General features: G+C 37.5%; 1 protein-coding gene across 4 annotated transcripts in view; it reads right to left on the bottom strand.

Annotated features, from left to right (window-relative positions):
- The window catches only part of KIAA0586 (KIAA0586 ortholog), a 117,916-nt gene that overhangs the window by 88,671 nt on the left and 2,784 nt on the right, over positions 1-26,461 (bottom strand). For all 4 annotated transcript variants that reach the window (XM_027842903.1, XM_027842905.1, XM_027842904.1 and 1 more), the window contains 8 exons: positions 26,217-26,299; positions 20,073-20,142; positions 18,009-18,078; positions 13,626-13,800; positions 11,570-11,791; positions 8,085-8,244; positions 4,430-4,597; positions 359-479 (listed from right to left, as the gene is read on the bottom strand). In XM_027842903.1, coding sequence (XP_027698704.1) covers positions 359-479; positions 4,430-4,597; positions 8,085-8,244; positions 11,570-11,791; positions 13,626-13,800; positions 18,009-18,078; positions 20,073-20,142; positions 26,217-26,299 — 1,069 coding nt within the window. The remainder of the gene's footprint in view (positions 1-358; positions 480-4,429; positions 4,598-8,084; positions 8,245-11,569; positions 11,792-13,625; positions 13,801-18,008; positions 18,079-20,072; positions 20,143-26,216; positions 26,300-26,461) is intronic.

Below are 26,461 nucleotides of genomic sequence, written 5' to 3'. Positions count from 1 at the left end.
GAGGTTGGATCAGCAGTCACTTGCAGCTCTCAATTTACTGATCTAAATATAATGATCTAAGCTTAACACAATAAGCTATAGAACTGTAATTTCTCAAAATTTACAAAGATGTTCATGTCTCATCTTTCTTTCTTTTTTATTTTTTTTTGGGGGGGGAGGCAATGGGGTTAAGTCACTTGCCCAGGGTCACACACTACTAAGTGTTATGCGTCTGAGGCCAGATTTGAACTCAGGTCCTCCTAACTCCAGGGCTGGTGTTCTATCCACTGCATCACCTAACTGTCCCTCAACTTTCTATTTTTTCCCTTTTTGATAAACAGATAATAAATCTTTTACTTCATTCTCTCTTTTTTTTTACCTGTCTCTCAGAGGATCCTGTTTCATTCTTGATGTGGCTAGTGATATTCTTTCTGAAGACTCACTCTCTTTTACACAGGTGTCCTGACTATTTAGGATCTGCTCCAACAATCTTCCACCTCCTAAGAAGCAAAAATAGTTTCAAATACTATGATTAATTTTTTATAAACTAATAAAATTCAAAATCTGGCCCAAGTTTATATAACTAAAAATATAATTGAAATACAAAATCAACAAATTTTATTTTATGGTAACACTAAACAAAAATAGCAAGAAAATTAACATTTCTACAGAATATATTTGTGTATAGAATTCTATATAATACTATCAGTAACCTAAGGGGAAAAAATTATAAAACAAGGACTATGATTATTAAATTAAAATGATTTGGTTTCAAAATCCAGTAAGATTTGGGTATTGTAAAATAGTTAGTCCAAGGCAGACTTAACTCTCTCTTCATTACATTTCTTAGTTAAATGACCTCATCTGCTACTCCTCTTCCTAAAATACATAATTATCTTAATATTTAGGTGTGTCTTTTTATAACACAAACTAAAAGTTCTAGTGTACCCAAATATAAATAAATTAAAAGTTCTTCCAACAATGTAATACTTTTAAATCATAGAATTATTTTTCAGTGCTTATCAATCACATATATTTCCACTAGCCTGGAAAAACATGCTCCATCTATATCTACCTAAACTAATAATCAGCAAATTAGATTAAGAAAAACATCATTGTTCATGCTTATTAACCACAAAATTCATCCATGTTTTAAAATTATACTATGTAAGAAATGTTTCCAATTTAATGAAATATAATAAAGATGAATATAAAATCCAATACTCAGGTTAAAAAAAATTAACAGTTAAAGTACAAAATGAGTGCAAACAGCTAGACCGCATTATGTGACAAAGACCTAAAGGGTATTTGTGGACTGCAGCATGACTTGGATTCTCAAAAACACTTCTGTCAAATTAACGGAAGAATAACGTCCAGAATAAGGGATATGCCAGTCTTGCCATACTCTGCACTGTCAAACTACATATAAAGAATTATATGGAATTATAATGTTTTTATTAGAGACAATCTCAAAGTTCTGGGAAATCTTCCTTTTCACTGTGGATGTTTAGAGTTGTAAAGAATAACATCAGTTCTACAAATGCAATCACAAAAAAGTACTTCAAATTCTAACAAATTATTAGACTAACATTTCTTAGATGATGCCTATAACTGTAATCCTTATATAGTTCTTTTCACTTTTCTTCTTTTAACTTTTCTCCTCTTCTGACCTATTTCAACCCTGTGTCAGGCAGTTAATTCTCACAGCTTCTCTCCCAATTTCTGGTCCCAATAAAAAACTCTCCCTACCCAAGCCTGGTATTGATAAGTGACTCCAAGACCTTCTCTACCACATTTGGGTCTAATTAAGAATGTCCCTTTTGACATCTGGCACCAATTACTTGTTCTCCACCAAACCCATTTTTAGAGTATATAACTTTACCATCTGAAGCCCAACTTTGAGCATGTTTCCTCCTGGACAGAATTAACCCCTCCAACTACTAGTGCCCTGTCTCTCTACCTTCACTGCATTTATTTCATATTTATTATGCCTATTTTTATCCTGCGTATAAATACATATATGATACGTATATATCACATATATGTATGTTGTCTCTGCAACAGGATGTAAGTTATTTGGGAAAAGAAACCACAAGATCATGCACCTAGAGCTAGAAAGAACCTCAGAAGTCATCTAGTACATCCCCCTTGATTTTTATAAAAGATCTGTCCAATGTCCCACAGGTACTAAACAGCAGAGCCAGGATATGAACTCAGATCCTCTGACTCCAAAGTCAGTGCTTGCTCTGTTGTGACTTACTGCCTATCATGGATGATAGCAATTCAAAAATCAAACAAATCAACAAATTACAAAAATAATTTTTAAGTGTTCATTTACACCCACACATACAATAAGTTTTACCATGAAAGCATATTTATGAAGTTCTTTGTGGCCAAGGCCTGTTTGTGTCTACATCTATATAACCATCCACTTTTCTATAAAGGTCTAATCCCAAGTCTATAACACACTGTATTAACACAGTAATAATTTACTTTGTGCTAATAGCTTAATTAAAAAAACCCTCCAGAGCATTATTTTTAGCACATCTTTAATGTACATCCAAGAAAGGGATATGTCATTTACCTTTTGGTCTACCACTTTCTTCTGTTCTATCCAAAGCCAAATGTTGTACTTTAATGTGCTTCCTATTTTTGACTTTGTATCACCAACACCTAGTACAGTACTTGGCATATAGTAGACACCTAATAAAGGCTTGTTGACTGAACGTCACAAAGCATTTAAAAAAAAAAAGTCCAATAACTTACACGTTAGAAGGGATTCTGAGAAGCAGAGAAAGCACTTGGTATACCAGATAAAAAAGTTGGCCTTGCAATCAATCAGAAGACCTAGGCTCAAATCCAACTTCTAACATACATTGTGTAACTAAAAGCACATTATTTGACCTCTAAATACTATTCACAAGCAACTGTTTATAAATAAAGTGCAGACCTCCATAAGTAGGAGCTCCCCACACCAATAAAATCACAAATCTAGACTTTAAAAACATTTAACAAGCTAAAGTATGTCTAGAAAGGTAGCAAGGATAATGAGAAGCATGTTATATGAGGAAGGATTAAAGGACTTACTGAAGTTTTACATGAGGAGAAGACGACTTGGGAGGGACACAAACAGCCCTCTTCAAATATATAATAGGATATCATATGAAAGAGAAATTGAGTTTATATTTTATGGCTTTAAAGGTGAAAAGTAGGCAGAAGGTAAGGAGAAGGTTGACTTCTTAACTACTAGTGCTGTCTGAAAATGAAATGAACTCTCCCATTAGGCAGTGAACTGCTCATCAGTTAGAGTCCTAACGCAGAAGTTAGCTGACTAGCTACTGGACATTTTGTGGAGTGGATTCCTGTATTGATCGTTCAGATAAACTCTAGAACCCCTAACAAGTTTTGGACTTTCTGATTCTATTATTAATCTATATTAATTACTTAGTAATAGAGAAAATGATGAAAAATATACAGATAATTCCAGTATAGTTACTGTTAGGCACAAATGTCACAGTATATGAAATAAATAAGAATAAACTATTAAGTCTTAAAGTCCTAAATCCAAAATAATCGATTCATACAAGTCAAATACAACCTTTTAGATCTCTTATGTTCAAGTAGTCTTAGTTCCTCTTAGAACCTCTTAGTTGGAATAAGGTAATCAACAAATATTTATTAAGTACCTATTATGCACCAGGCACTACTAAGGATACAAGAAGGCAAAAGACAGTCTATGCCCTTAAGGAGCTCACAATCTAAAGGAGGAGACAACAAACAAATATATATAAACAATCTACATAAAGGATAAATGGGAAATAATTAACAGAAGGAAGGCACTAGGATTAAGAGGGGTTGAGAAAGGCACTTATGAGTCACTGAACAAAGGATGTTTATTATGCCTCAACACAGCAAGGACACATCAAGGTTACAAGAGCATTCAGCTTCTCTGGCCTTAGCCCTCCATCCAGAAACAAGACTGGTCAATGTGTTATCAGGGTATGGCAACTCATGTGGTCTCAGGCACTCACCAAGTCTGAGAAGGCAGCAACTACATGGGACTGGGACTTTTTATGCTCCCAAACCAAAAGGGAAGCTGGGGCCAATCAGACTGCACAGGGCAGGAAACTGTGTCAGTGAAGTCACGAAAGTTGCATCTGGAAATGTATGGTGTCGTGACATGTGTTGAAAGACAAATATGTTAATCTGATCAAGGAAGCAATTCCAAAATTGGAGCCATGGAGCAAAATGCCTCCCATTGATATTAAACCAATAGCAATCAGAAAAAGGCTATACTAACAGACTGCAAATTTATAAATATGAATTCAAAAACATGAGTAGAAATTATCATAGGGGATTTTAATCGGATAGTTGAGATTCAACCAGTGTTTACAACTTTCAATGGCACAGAAATAAAAAAAACAAAGGCACATTGTTACAAGTCTATTACCTTTGCAAGATAATAACTGTAAATTTTCCTTTTCTTCCCCAGGCCTTCCATTCTTGGAGATTTTATCATCTTTAGAAACGGGTATAGGAGCAAATCTTCGGGGTGCTGGGGTCTCAAGTGGAGATTTTTGATTATCAAATCCCGTATCTTCAACTTGCCTTAAATATGCTTAAATGCAGAAAGAAAAGCAACCTTAGCAATAAAACACCTTTGCATTTTTAAGTTGTCCTTGTTTAAATATTTTTACAATGTAACCAAAATGTAAGTATGTAACCATTAAAACAAAAAGCAAAGCTAACAGAACTGAAGAGGCAGTATGAAATAGTGAAAAGAACACTGCATTTTGAGTCAGAAGAACAAGATTCAAATTCTACCATTATTACTTATTACTTGTTTTGATTTAGGCAAGTTACTTTTGGGCAAGTAAACTCTCTGGGCATTTGTTTCCTCATCTGTACAATGACTGGGTTATTGGTAGTATTAATAATAATAGCTAGCATTTATATAGTCCTTTAAGGTTTACAAACCACTTTAAGATATTTGATCTTCATAACAACCCAGTGAGGTAGGTTCTATTACCTTCATTTTAGAGATAAGGAAATTAAGGGCTAAGTGACTTGTCCAAGGTCACATATCTAGTAAGTGCCTGATGCAGGATTAGAACTCAGATCTTCCTGAACACTGAGAAGCTGAAGAGTATCCAGTGGAAGGCAACTGAGATAACAAAGAGTCTTTAGATCATTCCATACAAGAATTACCTGAAGTTTAGACCACAGAAGAGAAAACTCAGGGAGAGTTAATAGTTAGTTGTCTTTATGTTATCTAAAGGGCAGACAAGTGAAAAGACTTGCTCCACTTGGTCCTAGAGGCTATAACTAGGAACGATAAAAGGAAGATAAAAAAAAAAACAAGTACACAATCTGCATAACACAAAACTTTCTAAGCATTACAATCATCCAAAGTGAAACAGACTTTGAAGAAGACTTAAGAAAAAATGTCTTCCCCTCCATAAAGCTCTTCAAGCCAAAGCTGAATGGTCACTGGTCAAGTACGTTCTAGAGGGGATTCCTTTTTAAGTTTGAAAAGGGCTAGATGGCTTTTGAGGTACTTTCCAATTCTGTGATTATATAATTCTGTTCACAAACTCCTTCTTGTTCTCCTTTTCTATTTTCATCAAGAATACCCCTGATATGCATATAGATCATTCTCAAAGATTTTAAAGAGAAAAGAAAGGAAGCACATACACATTAGTAGTTACTGCTGTATTCTCAAATGCCTTTTTGTGATTTTTCTAAATCCTTTGGCATCCTCTCCTGTTTAAATATTCTGAGAACTGATTTCTTGCTTTATTCTTATAATTTAATTTTTTTCAGTTAACAAAAATCTATTTTCTCTCCCCTACTTCCCTCTCTCTCAATGAAAAAGAAACAAAACCCTCTTAACAAATACGTGTAATTCAAGCAAAACACAATCCTATATTGGCTATGTCCAGAAAATATATACCTCACCTGCCCCTAAGTCCAACACCTCTTTGTCAGGAGATAGGTAGCATCAAGAGAATTCTAGAATCAGAGTTGGTTACTTTACATTGATAGAGTTCTTAAGTCTTTCAAAACTGTCTTCACAGTATTGTTGTATAATTGTTCTCCTGCTTCCTCTCTAACCTGGATTTCTTCTTTGTAAACCTAATCTGGCCCACTTATGTTAGGTTTCTACCTTATTTTGCATTAGTGCCTTTGTCATATCTTCATTTAGCAGATTAGGGATTGTCATGCTGAGAGTCCAAAAGGAAGGTCCAACTGTCATATATGATAATATATATAGGCATAAAGCTACTGAGTAAGCAATCTGCAAGCCTCTGGCCTATTTTATTGCTTAAACCCAAAATTTATTTTCCACTATTTTCTCTTGTACCCATCTTGTACTTAAGTCACTATCAATAATAAAATCAACTCCTTTGGCTATACAAGGAGAACCTGTGGGCCACCTTCCCTTTAGCTATTTCTTTTACCTTCTAGTTTCATTTAGCCTAAGAATGCTAATATCAAGGTAGTGACAATAGTTTGTCGGGTCACTGTGGGTCACTCACTGGCCAAAGATCAACTCTTTAGAGTGTCCAAAGTTAAGTTAATGATTACAGATAGTCTAAAAACTGAAGTTCCTGGCATTCCTTTCTGCTATTCTACCAATATCACTGCAAAAGTAGAAGGGGCACACATAGGAATGAGGGCCATTTTAAATTTTATTCTGTCAGATGGGCTGTCATAGCCAAAGAATTCACTGGCCAACCCACCAGTGATGAGCTTTCTCTGGATTGGTCTTTAAACAGCAAACTGGATCTGTCACAGAGACAGACTTATCTGAAGTTGTTCCGGTATTATAAAGCCAGGGGTGTCAAGAGGCCCAAATCAAACAGCAGATGTCTACAAAGCACTTTGCAAACCTTAAAGCGTTATCTAAATGTTGTTGTTGTTACTGTACAGCAGAGGTGTCAAACTCCCCAGGAGGCCACAAGATTTCTCAGTGGTTTGAGACAGATTAAAATGTAATTAGGAAATGTTTTAACAAAACAAATAAAAATACAGTAAAATATAATGTTAATTTGTGATTTTCTAAGTCAATACGCTGCCTGCTGGCAGGGATTCATTTTTAATCTAATTTTGACACTACTGCCCTAGACTTACCAGGCCTCCGGTCTGGTGATAACTTCATTCCCTGAGCTTTCTACTACTGTTGAGCTCAACCAGTTTTTATATAGCAATACAAAGGAACGCTGGTAAATACAACCTGACCTTGGGCAGGAGGGGGTGGGGGAAGTAGAGAGAAAGGGGAAAGTTTGTACACACATACACTCTTAAATTTAATCTATATTACTGACAATTTCTTAAGTCTAGACAATCAACAAGAAAAATAAACCAAGCCCTGATTTGTAGCACCTCCGATTTCTGTTATAACTGGCTCCAGCACATTGCTGGGTAGACCGTTTCAGAGTTTAAGTTCTACTGGTACCGACTTTGAAAATCCAGGTTCACCTCTCACAATAAGGCATCAAAGAGGAACTTTATGGAGCCATAAATAATGTTATCAACAAGGATGGACAGATTGTTGCACTAGTACCTACAAAATGTAAAAAGACCTAGAGGAAAGTATCTAGCTCACTGCACAGATCCCCCGTGGAAGATCTCTGTGAGGGCATGCACATAAGTCACAAAGGATAAGAGGGTACATATAACTTGTGATCTGCATTAACAATAGCAATACCAATAATCAGCTTATAAGATTCACTGAAGTATCAGTCTTAATTGCATAAACTGGGAGTTAAACTCTATTTTGACCGAAGAGGTTTTAGTAGCTCCTTTAGAGTAAGATTGTTTCATTCTTTGTACCTCTATCTCCAAAACATTAACACAATGCCCGACAATAAATACTTGCTAATGCACACAAAAGATAAGAAAACTAATTTCATGAAACATCAAAAAAGTAATATAGGCTAATTAACACAATGATGTAGTCACTTGCTACTTGTTTGTATAGAAAAATAGGTCAAAAAAACAAGAAAAAAAAGTAAGAAAATTAATTTAATGAAAATGACATTCATCAAGGGTGAGAACTGAATCAGTATCAGACATGACTCACTGGATTTAACATTATTTACCTTGACTAGGAAGCTCTATGTGTCTGTGATGTGAAGAATGGTTACTGGTAACAGGACGTTGAAGTTCTGATTTTACAAATGATTTTCCTACTGGATTGGAAGGCGGCCCGTTGACAGGCTGGAATCTGCCAGTGTTGAAGGCAGAGGTAATTAAATGGTTCTAGAAGACAAAATTGTTTTATGACTTTCTTTTTAAAATGAGATTAATTTTGTTTTGAGACTACAAACGCTTCCCAACTTACAACCAAACAAAACCCTCTAGAAAGTACTTTCCTCAAAAATGGTTAAACAAAGAACAGTCTGACGCCAAACACTTCCCAATTATATTTTAATCTCTTAGCACTGAACCACAAGCTGGACACCTGCTGTAACTGACTCTGACCTAGAATGAGGACTCGTAACTGTGCCCCAAGCGTCCTCATCTACAACGTGGCCTCGCTGTTACTGGTAAGGCTCCTGCTCATCAATACTTCTCTCCATCAGAAGACCCACTATGAACAACAAACATCTGGCCTCACTCACTACATAAACCCAGTTACTGAGATTTAAATCTCAGTCCTTTCCAAAGGAAACGGCCAGGCCTGGATTTGTGGTCTCTGCTGCAATTCTTATCCAGGAACCATTTCAGGAGACTCCTCCCTTGCTTATTATCTTTTCTGGCTGTCTTTGTCTTTGCTTTGCTTTTTTTGGCTAAGCTGCACTTCCAGCACTGCCCAAGCTAACCCTCTGGCAATACCAAACCAGTGGTCTAGTGATGAGAAGATCCTAGAAGGATCTTTGCTACCAAGAGGTGGGATATTCTGGAGCAACATTTAATCCACACAGGCTGGGCTTTTTTTTTCTGAAAAGGCAATAAAATTTACTTGGTCCAAGTCACTGACATAGCTACCTGACTACCCAAGCATAAAAGTGCAGCACAGGAGTCACTCATGCCTCAGCCATGACACATGCTACCATGACAAGAGTAGAGGCAAGGAAGCTTTGCCCAAATAAACCAATACCAAATCCCTGCTGGATATCCTTTCCATAATATTGTCAACATACTTTGTTTTTGTCTGTGAGATGGTTTAAGTGTCCCATTTCATTCTGATCTGAACCTGCACTACAAGATCAAGCCTGATACCAACCTGACCCAGAACAATCAAGCCTGATACCAACCTGACCCAGAACAATCAAGCCTGATACCAATCTGACCCAGAACAATCTGTATGCCTTAAGAGTATACAGATAACTGCTATACACCATAACTTTAATAAGGATCTTGTTAGTACTATGATAAGATTTTAAAGCTAGAAAACAGTTTCTACACACTATCAAATCCCAGCGTCAGCTGCTGAGCAGTCTTGTTACGAATGGGAGATTTAGCTCAGATTCTCAAGGTCAGATAGGCAAATGTAGGCTAACCCAGAATTTCCATCAAAAAATTCCCTGTTGGATATTCTCTATATCCAAGATCTAGAGCAGCATGTAGACAAACATACAATCAAACAATCAACAAGAATGTATTACCTGTCTACTATGTACTCTGCTAAACAATGGATATATGAAGACAAAACCGAAGTCCCTACCCTTAAGAAGATTCCAATCTATCAAAGGAGATAATATGTACACACATAAATACATACAAAGTAAATACAAGGTATTTTTGAGAGGGGAGGCACTAGCAGAAAAAGCTTCATGTAAAAATTAGGAAAACAAAGACACAGCACATGGGTTCCTGACTACCACTCTAAAGGGTTTAGTAGTCAGGTACCACCAAACACAGAGAAATAATGGAAAAGTAAGCTGAGATTTCTGCAAATAAGCCAGTATGACCTTGGTTCTCATTCTATCATGTATTTATGGCTATTCATTCACCTCATGTTTTTTCTATATACTTATCTATGTACTTGTATGTAAGTTCCTTGAGAGTAAGAACTGTTTCACTCTTTGTATTTTGTAGCACCTAGCACGATACCTGGCACATAACAGGCACTTAATAAAAGCTTTTTGATTGGCTGATTTCTAACTCTTCTTTCTCAATATTCATTTGCTCTTTTCCTCCTCACGATCCACCTCTGCCTCCCTGGTGTGGTTATTACCCAAGGTTTTGACCTCTTCTGAGTCCACAACCTCTCCCTTAAAGATCCCATCAGTTCCCATAGGTTAAGTACCATCTGTATCTATTCAGATGTTACCTAAATCCTCACCTAGTGTTTCTCTTGAATTTCAGGCACAAATCATCATTTGCCTCCTGAATATTCCACAACTATCTCAAATGCAACAAGTTTAAAAACAGAACTTCTCCCCTAAATAACTTCTCTATTTCTGTTGCTGGCATCACCATTTGCAATAGTAGACTCATCTCTAACTCTTCCTTATGAATTACTCTCTCTTGTTATTTGTAAACTTCTGTCCATTCTACTATCACAACATCTCACATCCATTCCCTTTCTTCCACTCTCATGAACATAAGTACCTCATTCAGGCATTCACTATTCCTCACCTTGATTATAACAGTTTAATTGGTCTCTCCCTGCTTGTAGTTTCTTGCCTCTTCATTCACCCTCCATATAGCTGCCAAAATAGTCTTCCTGAGACACAGATCTGACCATTTGATTCCTCTGCTCAAAAACCTTCATTGGTTCCCCATTGCCTATAGAATGAAATACAAATTCCCCAGGCTGGTATTTACCACTCTACACAATCTGGTTCCCACCTGCCTTATTTTGTACTATTTCCCTTCATGAACTCTATATCTCAGCCAAATTCATTAGCAGCTTTTCTGGAACTTGACACTCCATTTCCCACCCCTAACATTGGCCCAGTGCAGTGTGCAAGCCTGGGATGCACTCTATACTCATCTCCTCTTCTCAAAATCTTTGTCTTCCTGAAAAGCTCAGCTTAGGTGCCGCCTCCTTGATAAGGCCTTTCCTGGTGCTGCCAGGTATTAGTGTTTTCTCTCTTCTCAATTTTCTTTTTACTGTACTTACCCGTGTCCATTTTGCATCCCCCCTCTACCACCATCCCCCTCCCCACTCCAAAAAAAAACCTCCTTAACACCAGGGACTGCTTTGTTTTTGCCTATATCCTCAGCACACAGCACTATACTTAGTAAGTACTTAACAAACACTTCTGGAATTAAATTTAATCTTGTAAGATACTCATTTAAAAAATGCTTAATATCATCATAACCCCTACAAGAAAGGCAAAACAACCTGCAACTACTTGAAAAAAATATGTCAGGGTTTAACAAGAAATCAATGAAAATGACAATACACATTAATAAAAAGGTTAACAAAAATTACTTAAATTTTGCTTTCCCTTGTATACTCAAACTCAGATTTTTTATATTTTAATTTTTTGCACATCAGTAGATATTAACTAGGAATTTAAACTAGTTATACGTAATACTTCATTAAAGATTTTAATAATGGTTATTTATCAGTTTAAGATAATAAAGTAATAAGAAATATAGCAATATAATCTAGTTTGAATTAAGATACCTGAATATCTAATTGTTGTTGTTGCATTTTTTCCAGATGCCTAAGGTGTTGCCCTATAAACACATCAAACTGCTTCTCACGGTCTTGGCAACAAGATCTGTCAGGTTGAATTTTAATGTTTTTCTGCTGCTCTGTAACACGTTGCAATTGTTTGTCTGTCTCCCGGAGTTTACTGAGTAATTCCGATACAGAATTAACTTTTGCTTCCAAATCACTCTGTACCTAAAACAAGAAAAATATAGCAAAACCAGGATTTCTTGCATTAATATTAATTACCAGATCACCATTTATCAACAACATATCAAATACAAATATCTGCATATGTTTTGCATATATTTAGTTATGTCTCTCCCTACATAGAACTAAAGCTCTCTGAGGGCAAGAGTTGTACCCAGAACAAAGTAGGTATTATCAACCAACAAGTATTTATTAAGCAGCCACTATGTGATGTGCACTGTGCTAGGCTACTCAAAACGGACTTACATTCTAACATTAGAGACAAACATGTATTCTGAGTAGCCTAGTAATAAAAGTAAGTTTACAGTAAATATAAGGGTAAAGCAGTACATTCTTCCCACTTTTCTGCCATTACATAGTACAAGAAATGCTAGTTAGAAAAATAAGATACCAAGAAACCAAAGAGATAAACACTAGCAGAGAAAAAAATGATATGTAAGAGGATATATAAGAGACCTTTTCTGATTTTTCTAGCTACAGAGAAAAAGTAAAGATGTGTAGTCTTCCTTGATAGAACATAAGCTTCTGGAAAACATGGATTATTTCCATTTTCTCTCTGTATTTGAGCTCAAATGATTATTGATTGATTTAAAGAGTACTACGAAAAGGTCAAACTAATGAAAAATTCTACTAATTTAAGACCATACCATGAAAAAGAGGAAGTATAATAGCAGAAAGAGAACAGTCATAAGCTAAACAAACTTCCTGATCCTTAAGGGGGAAATAAAGAAAAGTAAAGAACTGAAATCTAAGAGGATGTCTATCAATTGAGGAACGGCTGAATAAATTGTGGTATACTGATATAATGAAATATTACTGTGCAGTAAAAAATTGTGAAAGATGATTTCAAAGACTCTTAAGTAGTATGAATGGATGCAGAGTAAGTGAAAAGAAACAAGAGAATAATTTATACCCGAACAACCACAATGTAAGAACAAACAACTTTGAAAAACTTTTGCAGAACCCAATGAGCAATCTTGTCTCCAAAGGTCTTAAATCTTAGGTCGCACCTACCTCTTGATAGAGAGGGGATGAATTCAAGGCACAGAGACATACATTTTTGACATGGGGCACTACACGGATTTGCTTTTTTTGTTGGGTTTTTTTTTTTTACTATGCTTATGTGTTAAGAGGGTTTTTTCTTCCTTTCTTTCCTTGTTTTTAATTGGGGGCAAAGAAAAGGAAGGGAGATGGAGCATTAGCAATAGGAATGTAAAAATAAAGACAAAAAAGTTCGTGAAACATTTTTAAAATGCAGAGAAGAGAAAAGATGGGCGTTCAGAAGGAAGTACGTACAAGCCAGTTTTGAAATTAACATGTAGAAGTGATTACATACTTTTTTAAAAAGTAAATGATATGAAATGAAAACTCATAGTTTCATAATAGTTTTTTGAGTTTTGCTGTGTATTTGTAAATGTTCATTTTTCAGGGTGTTTAAGTTCAGAATAAAACTAATTCTTTAAAAATTAGAGAATAAATAAAAATGTTTAAAGTAGCTAAGAAGCAAAAAGCAAATGACAATGAAGAATGACTGCACTGGATTTCACCATCACCACGACGTAGGTAGGTAATCCATACCACCACTGGCAAGCAAGGAATAGCAAACAGGCAACTCTTTTCTCCAGAGTAACAAGAAATCTCCAAGGCCCTGCCTGAGTCAGGAGTAGGACACAGCAATCTGTCATATAAGCTTTTAGAAATACACTTTAAATCTATAGTAATTATAAATTGCTACATCATTATAAATTACAAATACTATATAATTATAAATTATAAATTATAAAGCTATAGTAATTATAAACCTGCTGAAGAAGCCTACTTTTATCAGTGGAGCTGCTGTTGCAATGGCAGCAGCCGTTGCGGCGGCCACAGCTGAAGCGGAATCGATTCCATTGGATGACGATTTCCTCTCCAGAGAAATAGGGTCTTTTACTGCACATGCATCCTCTAAAAGCTGCACTTTCACTTCTTTAAAAGTAGGTGAGTGTTGGACTCTGTAAATAAAACAATCCCCAAAAAGTTAAATGAGAAACATCAAGAATATTTCAATAAATATCTTTTAATTTTTTTTAATCAATCTGCCTGTTTACCCCTTATGCACATTTTTCTCTACTGGGCATCACTGCCAAAGTTATTCAATCAACAATTTCTTTATTAAAATAAGAACTCATTATGTGTAAGACACAATTTCTAGACACTATAAAAAGATACAAAAGAAAGAAAAATCATTCTCTCTGTCCTCAAGGGACTTAATATCTAAGGAAACAGGACTTTCATATATAAAAGACTTAAAGTTAGAAAGAAACATATATATGAACAAGTACAGATACATAACAAGTTAAGTGGCACTCCAGTGCTAAATAATTCGAATTTTTTCCCCTTTAAGGGTATAAGTCCCCGAAGACTTATCAAATAAAACAAAACAACTTTCACATTCAAAAGCTATCTGTTTGTATCATTTAACCCCCCTAACCAAAAGCTACATACTAAACACAGCAAGTATTTCTTACTGTGCTCATATCTCCCTTAATGTTTTTCTTGCCATTTGCCACGCCTTCCTCATCCCTCTCCACAGGCACATCCATATTTAACCCAAATTTTCTCTCTTCCATGAAGCTTTCTAAGGAATCTGCTCTAAGATGTTATAGCTTTCTCAGAGGAGAGTTGGAAACTCTGCCCCCTAGCCCTTTCCTATACTCAAAAGGAAAATAGGCAATCTGACTTAATACAGCTGAACCAACTAGAGCCCAAAACGTTGCTCCAAAGCTCTGATTCCCCAAAGGGACCTAATGCCAACACATCCGGGTATCCCAGCTCTGACCTTTATCTCATCACAATCCTTTACCATTCCAATTTTCCTTACATCCCTAATTCTGTTTTTTGTCCTCACCATGATCTCCAATCACTACCTTGCACTGGCTATACTCTCCTCCCTTACTTAGCTCAACCATCTGGTGAATTAGTTCAACTCTACACTATCCTCCACACTCCAATTACTCACCCCTATCCTATCAGCTATCATGCCTTGCCAAACCCTAACCTTAGATTATTTCCACCAGCCACTTCCTTCATATATATCTACTTTCTGCCAAGCAGAGTTGGAGGAAATCACAAAACTGCGCTGACCATCTCCATCACAAATTTATATTTACATAATCTCAACTGGGCTATCACCACAGGAAGAGATCCCCAAACAATATGCTATCTCACTCATCATAGTGGTTGTTCCAAACATTCTTATCGCTCCTCATTTTCATGGCACTCCTGGCCCCCACGCTGCCAGCTAAGCACATTTCCTCATTCTTCACCAAAAAAATTGAAGCAATTTCACTGACAGCTACCTTTTCTCTCCTTCTCCTCACTTCACATCAGTCAAATTGCTTCTTTTTCTCATATGAAAGGGGCCCTTGTCCTTACAACCATCTTCTCTAGCAGACTACCTCTTCCATTGTCCCTTCTCTCTCTAATCATCAATCTCTACCTACTGGCTCATTCTTACTGCCTACGAATATGCCCACATCACCTCCATCCTTTAAAACAATCCTTACTTGATGCAACCATGCCTGTTCAGCTACCATCCTCTAACCTTCCTCCTTTTCTTGGTTAAATTCCTTGAGAAAGGTTATACTAGGCCTCTACACTTCCTCTCCTGTAATTTACTTCAAAAACCTCCATGTACTTTAAAATCTAGGTATACTGGTCTCCATGCTGTTCTTCAAACACCACGCTCCATTCTTTATCTCTGTGCCCCTGCCACACTAGCTATCTCTCATCCCTAGGGATGAGAGAATGGGAGGTGGGAATCAGAGATAGTTCTTTCCCTATGCTTATATTAAGTAGTCAGTGGCCACAGAGGAGAAAAATAACATTCTCTTGGCAACCTGTTTTCCTTTGATTCTCCCAAATTGCCTCTACTCTGAGCACATCCAATTTACACTATAAATATCTTTTATGTACAACATTATTTGCACGTTATCTCCTGCATTAGAATGCTAGGTGCTTTCGCCTTAGAGTCAGGAGGGCCTGAGTTCAAATCCAGCCTCAGACACTTGACACTTACTAGCTGTGTGACCCTGGGCAAGTCACTTAACCCTGACTGCCTCACCAAAAAAAAAAAAGGATGTTAGGTAGCTCCTTGAGGGCAGGGACCATGTTTTTTTCCTTTCTGTGTATCCCCAGAATTTCCCACGGTGCCTAATAAGTAAGTGCTTAAAAAATGCTTATTGACTGACTGATACCCAATCCCTTTTTTCCTTTTTTGTCCTTGACTGTCTCAGGAAAACCATGCTCATGCTTTAAAGTAATAAAGCTCAAGGAAAAAGAGTATTTAAGGAAATAACAATAGTAAGGTATAGGTAATTAAAAGAACATCTAAAGCAATTATACTCAGTACAGACTAGATGGCTCCTGAAACTGGGAAAATTGCTTAAAACTCCCTGGTCTTCAACTTATTCATCTTTAAATGAGGCAATTTACCTAGATGAATTTGATGGTCCTTTCTGCCTCTAAATTCTATGATCCTTCTTAGCTAACTTTCTCCAATGCAATTCAGCCTACCATGATTCCTCTTCTCTACCCACCCTCCCCCTGCCCCAGCCCTTCAGTGTATCTTGCTCCCATATGATCACAAAAGAAAATACTATCTTTTTTCCAAAAAGTCTTGGAAGTGGCCTAGCTCCAAATGAAGTTGATTCAACCAGGCTGAAATCTCAGGCTTTTAGCTCATTGGTAGCTTCCTGGTTAAGAGAATTATTTTGGTACTCTAACAACCTCTTTCCATTTAACCACTGAGTAACCAACATGTCCTCTCTAAGGGGAGTACATGACATCACTCAACTGTTACATGATGACATTATAGGAACAAATGGCACATGATCCCTAAGATAGAAGAGAACCCATTCCCCTCTCATCCACACCCCTCAACACTTCCTTGAATTCCTTTTTCATTTAATTTCACTTATTACCTCTAAGAAGCACTAATTATACATCAGTATGTCGAGAATACGTGGTTTTGTCAGTATGCAAATTCCTGAGTGAAATCCCCATCAGACACAGAATGCAGGTCATCTATATGTTATAGTTTTAGAGAGTTAACTGTGAATAAGGGAAATTAAGTAACTTGCTCCTGGCCACAGAACTAAATATAAAAGGCAGAATTTGGGAAAAAAAAAAAAAAGGCAGAATTTGAGTCTAGGTCTCCCTATCCATTGTACCATACTGTCTCTATTATGATATGACCCTATTATCAAACTGTCTTTATGTCACAATTTGGTATTTATTACATGAATGCAAAATCCTTTTATATTTAATACTGTCTTATTCACTCATTGTCTTACATGTATAGGTCTTTCTCCCCAAATAGATTTGAAGCTCCTCAAAGTGATGGACAGGGGCAGCTGGGTGGCACAGTAGATAGAGTGCAAGCCCCGGAGTCAGGAGGAACTGAGTTCAAATCTGGCCTTAGACACATAACACTCACTAGCTGTGTGACTCTGGACAAGTCACTTAATCCCAATTGCCTCACCAAAAAAAAAAAAAACAACAACAACAATAAAGTGATGGACCATATTTTATACCTCTTTTGTATCACACAATGCTAGGCACACAGCAGATGCTCTGTGATATCAATTAAATATATTGTCAGCACATTAGTGGAAGAGACAATTTAGCTAAGAATAAAATGAAACTGAACACTGTATAATTATATACTGAACAAGCTTGGCCTCGAGGAAAAAATTTAAAAATACACCCCTCCTTATTTCACTTGAAAAAAGAGGAACTATGGGTGAGAAATGTCATGTAAGTTGTCAGTAAAGTGTCAGATGGTGTTGCTGAATTTTTTTTTAACGTTTGGTACAAGAGAAAGCTTGCCTAGTGGGAAGGGGGAAGGATATTTTCAGAAAAGAACATATTGTAAAAAACAAAATGCAATAACAGTATTTTTAAAATAAAATGGCCAATACCTTTTTTAAAAAGGATATCTGGTTTCTCTCTCTTTTTTGGGCACACTGAGTCTGAAAAAGTCAGCCAATGGGCAGAGAGGTTTCTCAAAACCTGACTATTTCCTTCTGAAGGCAAATTAAATGAAGTGTAAAGGGCAATTTCTGTCAATGTCTAAAGCATAATTGAAAAACTATTACTTTGGGAAGGAAGCAGGGAAAACAAAAGGCAGTGCAAATTTAATTTCTCAATTCAAACTTACTTTTGCTTTAAAACAGCTCTTAGAGCATCTTTCTGGCCAGTGGCATACTGAGAAATAAAGATATCATTTGCTGCAAAACAAAAAATAAATATTTCAGAAACATTAAAGATTTCAAAGTATCTACTCAAAGCATAAATTTCTCTTCCTAAATAACATTTCAATATTTACTGAAGGAATTCAGCGATATGGATTCTTCATATACAATGGCCAGCAATCACATCAGTAAAACACCTAATAACCATAACCAGACCTGTTACTTCTTGTGAGGAAGATCTGAAATTTAGTTTTCTAGCATAGTCTGGAGCAGAGAGAAGTTAAGTACTTGCCCAAAGTCACAAAGCCATATTAGAACCAAGTCTTCTTGGCTTTGAGGCCAACTAATTTAAAAAGATACTCCATCTCACAACTATAACCACATGGGGAAAATGACATCAACAGCCGATTCTGGAACCAATCCAGTAAAGGTAATTGCCCAAATCCAGCAAAGTTCATCAAAGAGGCTAAACAACCATAGGCAAATAAATCCTTTTGTCCATCCCAGTATCCATTTTTTTTTTTTGCTTAAAGTACAAGAACTGCCTGGTTTCAGAGAATCTGATAGTTTTGTATAGATTGACAAAACACATATATAACAATGTGACAGAGTAAAATCTTGGGAACTTCAGAATAGGAATTTTTTGTTCATTCCCAAAAAGTTGTCTAGAGGAGTGGCCAGCTCCCTAAACCCCTCTCAGGGGGAAAAAAAAAAAGGAAGGAGTCCATCAACTCTTTCATTGATGGATAAACCTAAGAGGGCTTCCCTGCTTGGATATATATATGAGTCAGGGGCAGCTAGGCAGCGCAATGGATAGGACACTGTCCCGAAAGTCAGGAGGACCTGAGTCAAATCCAGCCTCAGACTAGCTGTGTGACCCTGGGCAAGTCACTGAGCCCCAATTGCCTCAAATAAAAAGGATTTATATGAACTCAGACTTCAACAAGTAGGATGGAAGTCCAATTTCAATATTAAGTATTTGCAAACTGTCTGACAAGTAAAAGAAACAACACCTCAGGATTCTAGAAGAGGCAATTTAAAATAGTCCATTATCATATGGTTCTATTAATAGTCTCCTCGCCAATTTGTGCTCTTTTTCCTTCATGAGGAAAATAAAATCCTATTCCTTACTTATTAAAACTACTTTGCTTATTTGCAGAGTCCTAAAGTAGGTTTCAAATCAGAAAACATGAAGTCTGACTGTTTTTCAAAAAGACCATCTATAAAAAGGAAACCAGACAAAATTAGAACTTCAATTCATATTCCCAGCATTAATGATGAGATTTTCTTTTACTACAAATTCTCAAGCAGGTCTTTAAATTTCTAAATAGAGGCAGCTAGGTGTCGAAGTGAATAGAACACCAGCCCTGGAGTCAGGAGGACCTGAGTTCAAATCCGGCCTCAGACACCTAACACTCACTAGTTGTGTGACCCTGGGCAAGTCACTTAACCCCGATTGTCTCACCAAAAAAAAAAATTTCTAAATGAATGTATTAATTATTTTTGATGTCAAGGAACCTCAGAAGTCATTTAGTCCAACTCCCTGGATTTTAGAAATGAGGAAACTGTAGCCAAGAGAGGTTCTGTGACTTGCCCAATGTCACACAGGAAACTTAAGTAGCAAAGTCCAGGTTTGGCTCTGACTATAAGTTTAGTGCATGTTCTACTGCACCATCCTGCCTCTCACAGATGATCAAAATTTTAAAAGTCAAATAAACAAATAAAATGAAAAATGAAATGAAAGCAATCCTTTTAAAGAGTTCACTGATACCCAAATGCTCAATCAATTTTACCATGAAAACACATTTATAATCTATATGTGATCAACTCCTATTTAGTAGCTGAGTCCAAAACCATAAGGCCAGCCACCCATCCATACGGCTGTTTTCAAATAACAAATCCTATAAATAAAATATAACAGTAATTTTCTTATTGCTGCTTATGGCTTAATTTGAACAAGAACACAGAAAACTCAAAAATAATTTTAGCACATCTTTAAATATATCTAGGAAAGGGATTTGTCCATTTACCTTTTGCTCTATTACTTTCATCTGCATTACTCAAGAGAACCCCTTGTACTGCAGTATCATTAGGATTATCCTTGAAGGCAGAAAAGAAAAACCAAAACCATTAAACAAGATCATTTTTATGATGTTACTTTGGTAAGTACTATGTTCACTATTTTCTCTTATGTCAGATAGGGACGGGGAAAGGGAAGAGGAAATTATGCAAGTAAATTACTCCCACCTGCTCACTGCTAGCAATAAGCTGATGATCTTCCCATTCTTCACGCTTCAAGACCATTCTGACCTCTCAAATTTATTCAATAATTTTCTCATTTGTATTAAAGTTCTTTGTGTATGACTCACTTGACTACTACTTTACACAGTGATGTCTCTTTGTTTCTGTACAGCCTGATACATTCTTAATAACAACAACAAATCTTTATTAGGGTTTATAAAGCACTTTCTATATAACAATTCTGTGAAGTAGACAGTGTAAGAATCTCCATTTTGCAGATGAAGAAATTGAGGTGCAAAGATGGTAAATGACTTACCAGAGTCACACACCTGGGAAGCACCAGAGTCACAATTCAAACACAGTCTGATTCCAAGTCCAAAGTCTTAGAGGCCACTGGTGGCACAACAGACAGGGCACTGGGCCTGGAGTCAGGAAGACCCAAATCAAATCTGGCCTCAGACAATTACTAACTGTGTGATCCTGGGCAAGTCACTCACTTACCTCCTATCTACTTCAGTTTCTTCAGCTGTAAAATGAGGATAATAATAATACCTACCTTTGAGAGAAGCAAATGAAATAATATTTGCAAAGTGCTTAGCACAGTGCCTAGCATATGGATGCTCAATAAATGCTTTTTCCTTCCTTCCTTTCCAATATATCATGCATAACAAATATTTTTTCAGTTTAACGAAAAGAGAAAATAAAGACCTATACTAAAGTAGAAGACTAGACAGGATGAAAACATCAAGAATTACTATTAAGTCTTGGCAACTGTTTGGATATGAAAGGGAGAGGAGGGGACAGGGAAAAGCAAGAGATGACAATCATTCACTCTAGTCTGCATCAATTAACAATAGTTTATTAAGTTCCAACTATGTTCTACGCACTGCAAGTTATCAGCATAAAGATAATGATTAAACACACCGTAGCTGATAAGATGTGAGAGAGTATTTTTAAGGAGACGAGGACCCAGGACAGAGCCATAATTAGATGACATGATATGGATGATAAATCAGCAAAGGAGAAACAAAAGAACTGTCAGAGAGGTAGGAGAACCAGGAGAGGGTACTGTCATGAAAAGTTACCAATGATCTCTTAACTGCCAAGCTAATGATATTTTCTCAATCCTCATTTTTCTTGATCTTTCGTAGTCTTTCACAATGTCAATCACCCTCTTCTCCTCAATACTCTTCTCTCTAAGTTGCATGACATTGAACTCTATCTGACCACTCCTCCTCATTCTCCTCTGCTGGATCTTCATCCAAGATGCACACTAACCATGGGTGTTCCCCAAGATTCTATCCAAGGTCCTCTTCTCTTCTCCTCTATTCTATTTCATTTGGTGATCTCATTAGCTCCCAGAATTTAATTATCATCTCTACATAGATAATTCTCAGATCTATTTGTTCAATCCTAACCTCTCTTCCCACCTTCAGTCTCACATCTCAAACTGCCTAATTAAGACATTATAAACCAGGCATCCCATGGCATCTTAAATTCAACATGTCTAAAACTGAATTCATTTCCCAAAAAAAAAAAAATTTCTCTTCTTCCTAACTTTCTTATTACTATTGAAGGCAGCACAATTCTCAAAGTCACCCCGACTCACAACTTAGGTATCTAGGTGTCACCCCCAACTCCTCACTTTCTCCCTCCACCCATCATATTCTATAATGTTGTCATGTAATAGTTGAGTGATGTCATGTACTCCCCTTAGAGAGGACATGTTGGTTACTCAGAGGTTAAATGGAAAGAGGTTGTTAGAGTACCAAAATAATTCTCTTAACCAGGAAGCTACCAATGAGCTAAAAGCCTGAGATTTCAGCCTGGTTGAATCAACTTCATTTGGAGCTAGGCCACTTCCAAGACTTTTTGGAAAAAAGATAGTATTTTCTTTTGTGATCATATGGGAGCAAGATACAATGAAGGGCTGGGGCACGGGGAAGGTGGGTAGAGAAGAGGAATCATGGTAGGTTGAACTGCATTGGAGAAAGTTAGCTAAGAAGGATCATAGAATTTAGAGGTAGAAAGGACCATCAAATTCATCTAGGTAAATTGCCTCATTTTAAAGATGAAGAAATTGAAGACCATGGAGTTTAAGCAAGCTCCCTTCTCTCCTCTGAGACTGCCACCACTATGGAGAATGCTATTTTTCTCCTCTGTGGTCACTGAGTACTTAATACAGGCATAGGTAAAGAACTATCTCTGATCCCTACCTCCCATTCCACCAACTCTACCCCAACTCATGGCCTATTCCAACCCCTTCCAACCTTTCTACTGTGCTATCTGAAATTCCTGTTGCCTAATGAACAAAACCTCCTTTCACCCTGAACTTCTTTCTCTCTCACACTCCTACATATTAGTTTTCCCTCAGTGACACTTTGCCTTTTCTCACAGTCTGAGGGAGGTATGTTGTGCAGGGCTGCATTAGTCCTAGAGGCAGAGAAGGCATATTGCTTGCTAACCACTACCACTGATCATTATCTTCAATTACTCAGCAACCTCTCCTCCTCGGAAGGAAAGAGGGAAGGAACAAAAGAACAAACAGAGGGAGAGGAAAAAAGGGAGGGAGAGATGGAGGTAGGGAGGGGAGATCAAGTGCCTATGTGTATATTTGTATGTGTAACCATTCATTATATATTCAACAATGTTTCTCAAGGTACAGCATTTAAAAAGCACATATTAATGTGGTGGGCAGGAAAGAGGTATCTATGCTTAACTGTCAAAAGAAGTGTATTTACAACATGTAAATATATCAAAATTGTACATGAAAAAATAAAATTTATTCCTTTTGGAAGGAAAGAAGGACGCAAGGGAGGGATGGAGGAAGGAAGGAAAGAAGGAAGAAAAAAAAAGCATCAATGAAATATAATCAAAATACACAGAAGAGAACAAAAGGAAGTTCAGAATGGGACACAAGCAGGGCAGTTCTGTCATCATGTTAAATGAAAGATATACCTTTTTTATAAAAATGAAAGTAAGAGATTCTTAGTTTTATATATAATCCTTCTTCTTTGTATTACTAAACATTAAAATATTCATATGTGCTATTTATTAAGTTCATAATAAAAAGTAAAAATTTTTTTTAAGAGAGAAAAAAAAAAGACTTAAGGGATGAAAGGTAGCAGGAAACAGGAAAGCTGTCCTCAAGTACCTAAAGGCCTATCATGTAGAAGTGGAATGTTCTGCTTGGCCACAGAGAGCAGAACTAAAAGCAGTAAGTTAAAGTTGAGATGATAAATTTAGGCTGGATGTAAGGAAAATTTTCTTAATAATCAGCTATCCTCAATTAGAACAGGCTGTATTGGGAGGTAGTAGGTCCCTCCTCATTAGGGATCTTTAAGTAAAGGCTGGGAAGGAAGATGTAGAGAGGATTTCCTAACTCAAAAACAAGTTGGACCAGATGATTCCTGAACTGTCTTTAAATTCTGTTTCTTTATATGGGTTTTAGTGTCATTTCTGCCATTTGCTAAGTACAAAATCAGAGAGATTTATGACAAGAAAAAGAGTTCGGCTAGTCATATAATGAAGTGTCAAAGTAAAAAAGGATTAATTCTTGTATTTCTTTATAGGGATGTCATAAAGCCATTTATAAATCATAAAATGTTTCATAAGTGTTAAGCATCCACTATGCCAGACATTTTACTAGATAAGCCCGAGGAATACAAATGTGACAAAGTCTTTGCCCTTAAAGGAGCCTATATTCCACTGAGGCATAAAATAGGTTCTAAGTTAAGTAAACAGAGGATACATTCAAAATAACCGGGGAGTATAATGGGTAGAAGTCCACAAATAATTGGGAGAAATTAAAAAGGCCTCTTGAAGCAAGTGATACTTGAGCTGAGACAGGGGTTCCAAGAAGAAAAAGTGATGAGGTTATATAATTCAGGCATTTGGAGGGTGGGGGAAGGATAGGGAGGCAGCCTGTGCAAAGGATGGAAATGAAATGAAATGTTGTATACAGCAAACACCAAGTCAGTCAGTTTGGCTGAAGTATGGAGTACATGAGAGGGAGTAATGTATGAGTAGCCTGGAAAGATAGATTGGACTTAGATTGTAAAAGGCTTTCAAGTGTACTTCTCTGGGGCAGCTAGGTGGCGCAGTAGATAGAGCACCAGCCCTGAAGTCAGGAGGACCTGAGTTCAAATACGGCCTCAGACCAAACACTTAACATTTACTAGCTGTGTGACCCTGGGCAAGTCACTTAAACCCAACTGCCTAAAAAAAACAAAACAAAAAATCAAGCATACTTTTCTACAAGAATAGGAATTTGGCTGTAATGGGGAAGAAGGATAAAAGTTGATTGTTAGGGTGGATAGTGGGGTTAAGTGAAGATATTTTAAGAAGGGAAGAAATCTGGGTATGTTCGAAACTACTAAGGAAAACAGCCAGTGGATAAGGAGGACCTGGGGAGAGGTAGGTAATCAAAGAGGCTGCTAGAGGAGCTGGAAGTAAAGGGACCAACCAATGACAGCAAAAAGGGCCAACTTATCCTCCAAGACTGAAAGTATCAGGGGTGATTCTGAGGCAATCTCAAGTGGGGAAAAAGAGAAAAGGAACTCAAGACAGAAGGCCTCAACTTACTCAGTGAACTATGAGACAAAGTCTTCTGCCAGGAACAAGGGGGAAGGTGGTTAGAGAAGAAAAGATTTGGAACAGTGACTGTAGGAACAGAATAGAGAGCTAATCAGAGAAAAATAAAAGGATTTGCAGCAAACAGGACTCAGCTGAGTTTGGATGGCCCTTGAGATTAGATAAACAAACACTGTTGCATTAGTAACAGTAACCTGACTGTTAAATAGTGCCCCTCTTTAACTATTCACGAAACGGCAATTATCTTACTAATGGATAATCTCTATTTCATGCAGAAATATTTCATTTTAATGAAGATTCCGTATGTACCATTAAGTAAAGTTTTATCAGAAAAAAAATCCCTGTAAGAATTTGAACAGAAACAAAACTTGCTATATCCAAAAACATTCCCTGAGAGTACCGAAATGTTATACTTAAGATAACTGACCCCACTCTGGGGCTGGAGTGAGTGCCAGCGTCCTGGGAGGTGGAGGCAAGATTCGAGGTAGATCCCAGTGCCAACTGGCCAGTCCAGCGCCCTGATCAGTGCAGCACGGACCATGGGCCTCCGAGAGCCGGTCCCGGGTGGGCCAGCTGCAGGTAGCTGGGTACAACTGCAGGGCAGCTCCATGTGGGGGTCCAAGCCATGAGCAGAGGCCCCTCCGAGTTCAGCATTTATGATTCCTTTGAATTGTCCCTGGAGGAGGGGGGCCCAGGGGGACCGCCTGCGCTTTGGAGCGCTGCACTTTGAGCGTAAGGGCCAAGGAGACGGGGAAGAAGAGGGCGAGAAACAGTCTCATCTCAAGTACCAGAACTTGGAGAATGACCAGGGGTGCCCAGATCCCCTCGGATCCTGATGGAGCTATGAAACTCAGGTTAGGCCGACCCCTGGCCCTTCCTGCCCTCCTCCTGCTCCTGGCCTGCCCTGGGGACCCCCTGCTCAGTGTAGCCTCTTCCAGCAGCGACCCTGTGTGCTCCTCCACCCAAAGTTCTCAATGGTCCTTCAGTACCATCAGCAACAGCACCTAGAGCTCCTATCGTGCCTGCTGCAGGTGAGGGGCAGGGCCCCCTCCCTCTTCGAAGGCTTCAGGCCTTGGGCGTGTCTCCAGCCCTGTCCAGCTGGCCAGGGACAAGCCCCCAACCTGCCTCATCCTCCCCTCCTTCCCAGATGCCCTCTACAGCCCAGCCCCATCCTTATCTAACACTCCTTCCCATCGGGGCACTGGGCTTGGAATCCAGAAACCAGTCTTAACTCCACCCCTGACTTGCTCAGTGACTGCAGCCTCTCTGGGTCTCAGTTTCCTCCTCCATAAAATGGGAATTAGTGAGAAAAAAAAAAGATGATAAATTAATTTGCTTACCTCTTCTGATAAAATGGGATCCATAATATTTTTTGGCTTAGGTAGATGTTTGTGATTTCTATCAGATGCCACATATGATGTACCTGATAAAATACAATGGTCAATTTTAGTTCCTTATAACCTGGACCTCATGTCTTTTTCATATTTAGTTGTGTATATGATTATTCCATAGCAATAAAAACTGCTTTTTTGAAAGCCAAATGTGCATACGAAACAAAAAGTTGAGTAAACTGCATGTGGTCTAT

This window comes from Vombatus ursinus, unplaced genomic scaffold, assembly GCF_900497805.2.
Source record: "Vombatus ursinus unplaced genomic scaffold, bare-nosed wombat genome assembly UNPS02014893.1, whole genome shotgun sequence".
NCBI classification, from domain to species: domain Eukaryota; kingdom Metazoa; phylum Chordata; class Mammalia; order Diprotodontia; family Vombatidae; genus Vombatus; species Vombatus ursinus.
The sequence above is the reverse complement of the archived record's forward strand: the minus strand, read 5'-3'. Positions and strand labels throughout refer to the sequence as shown.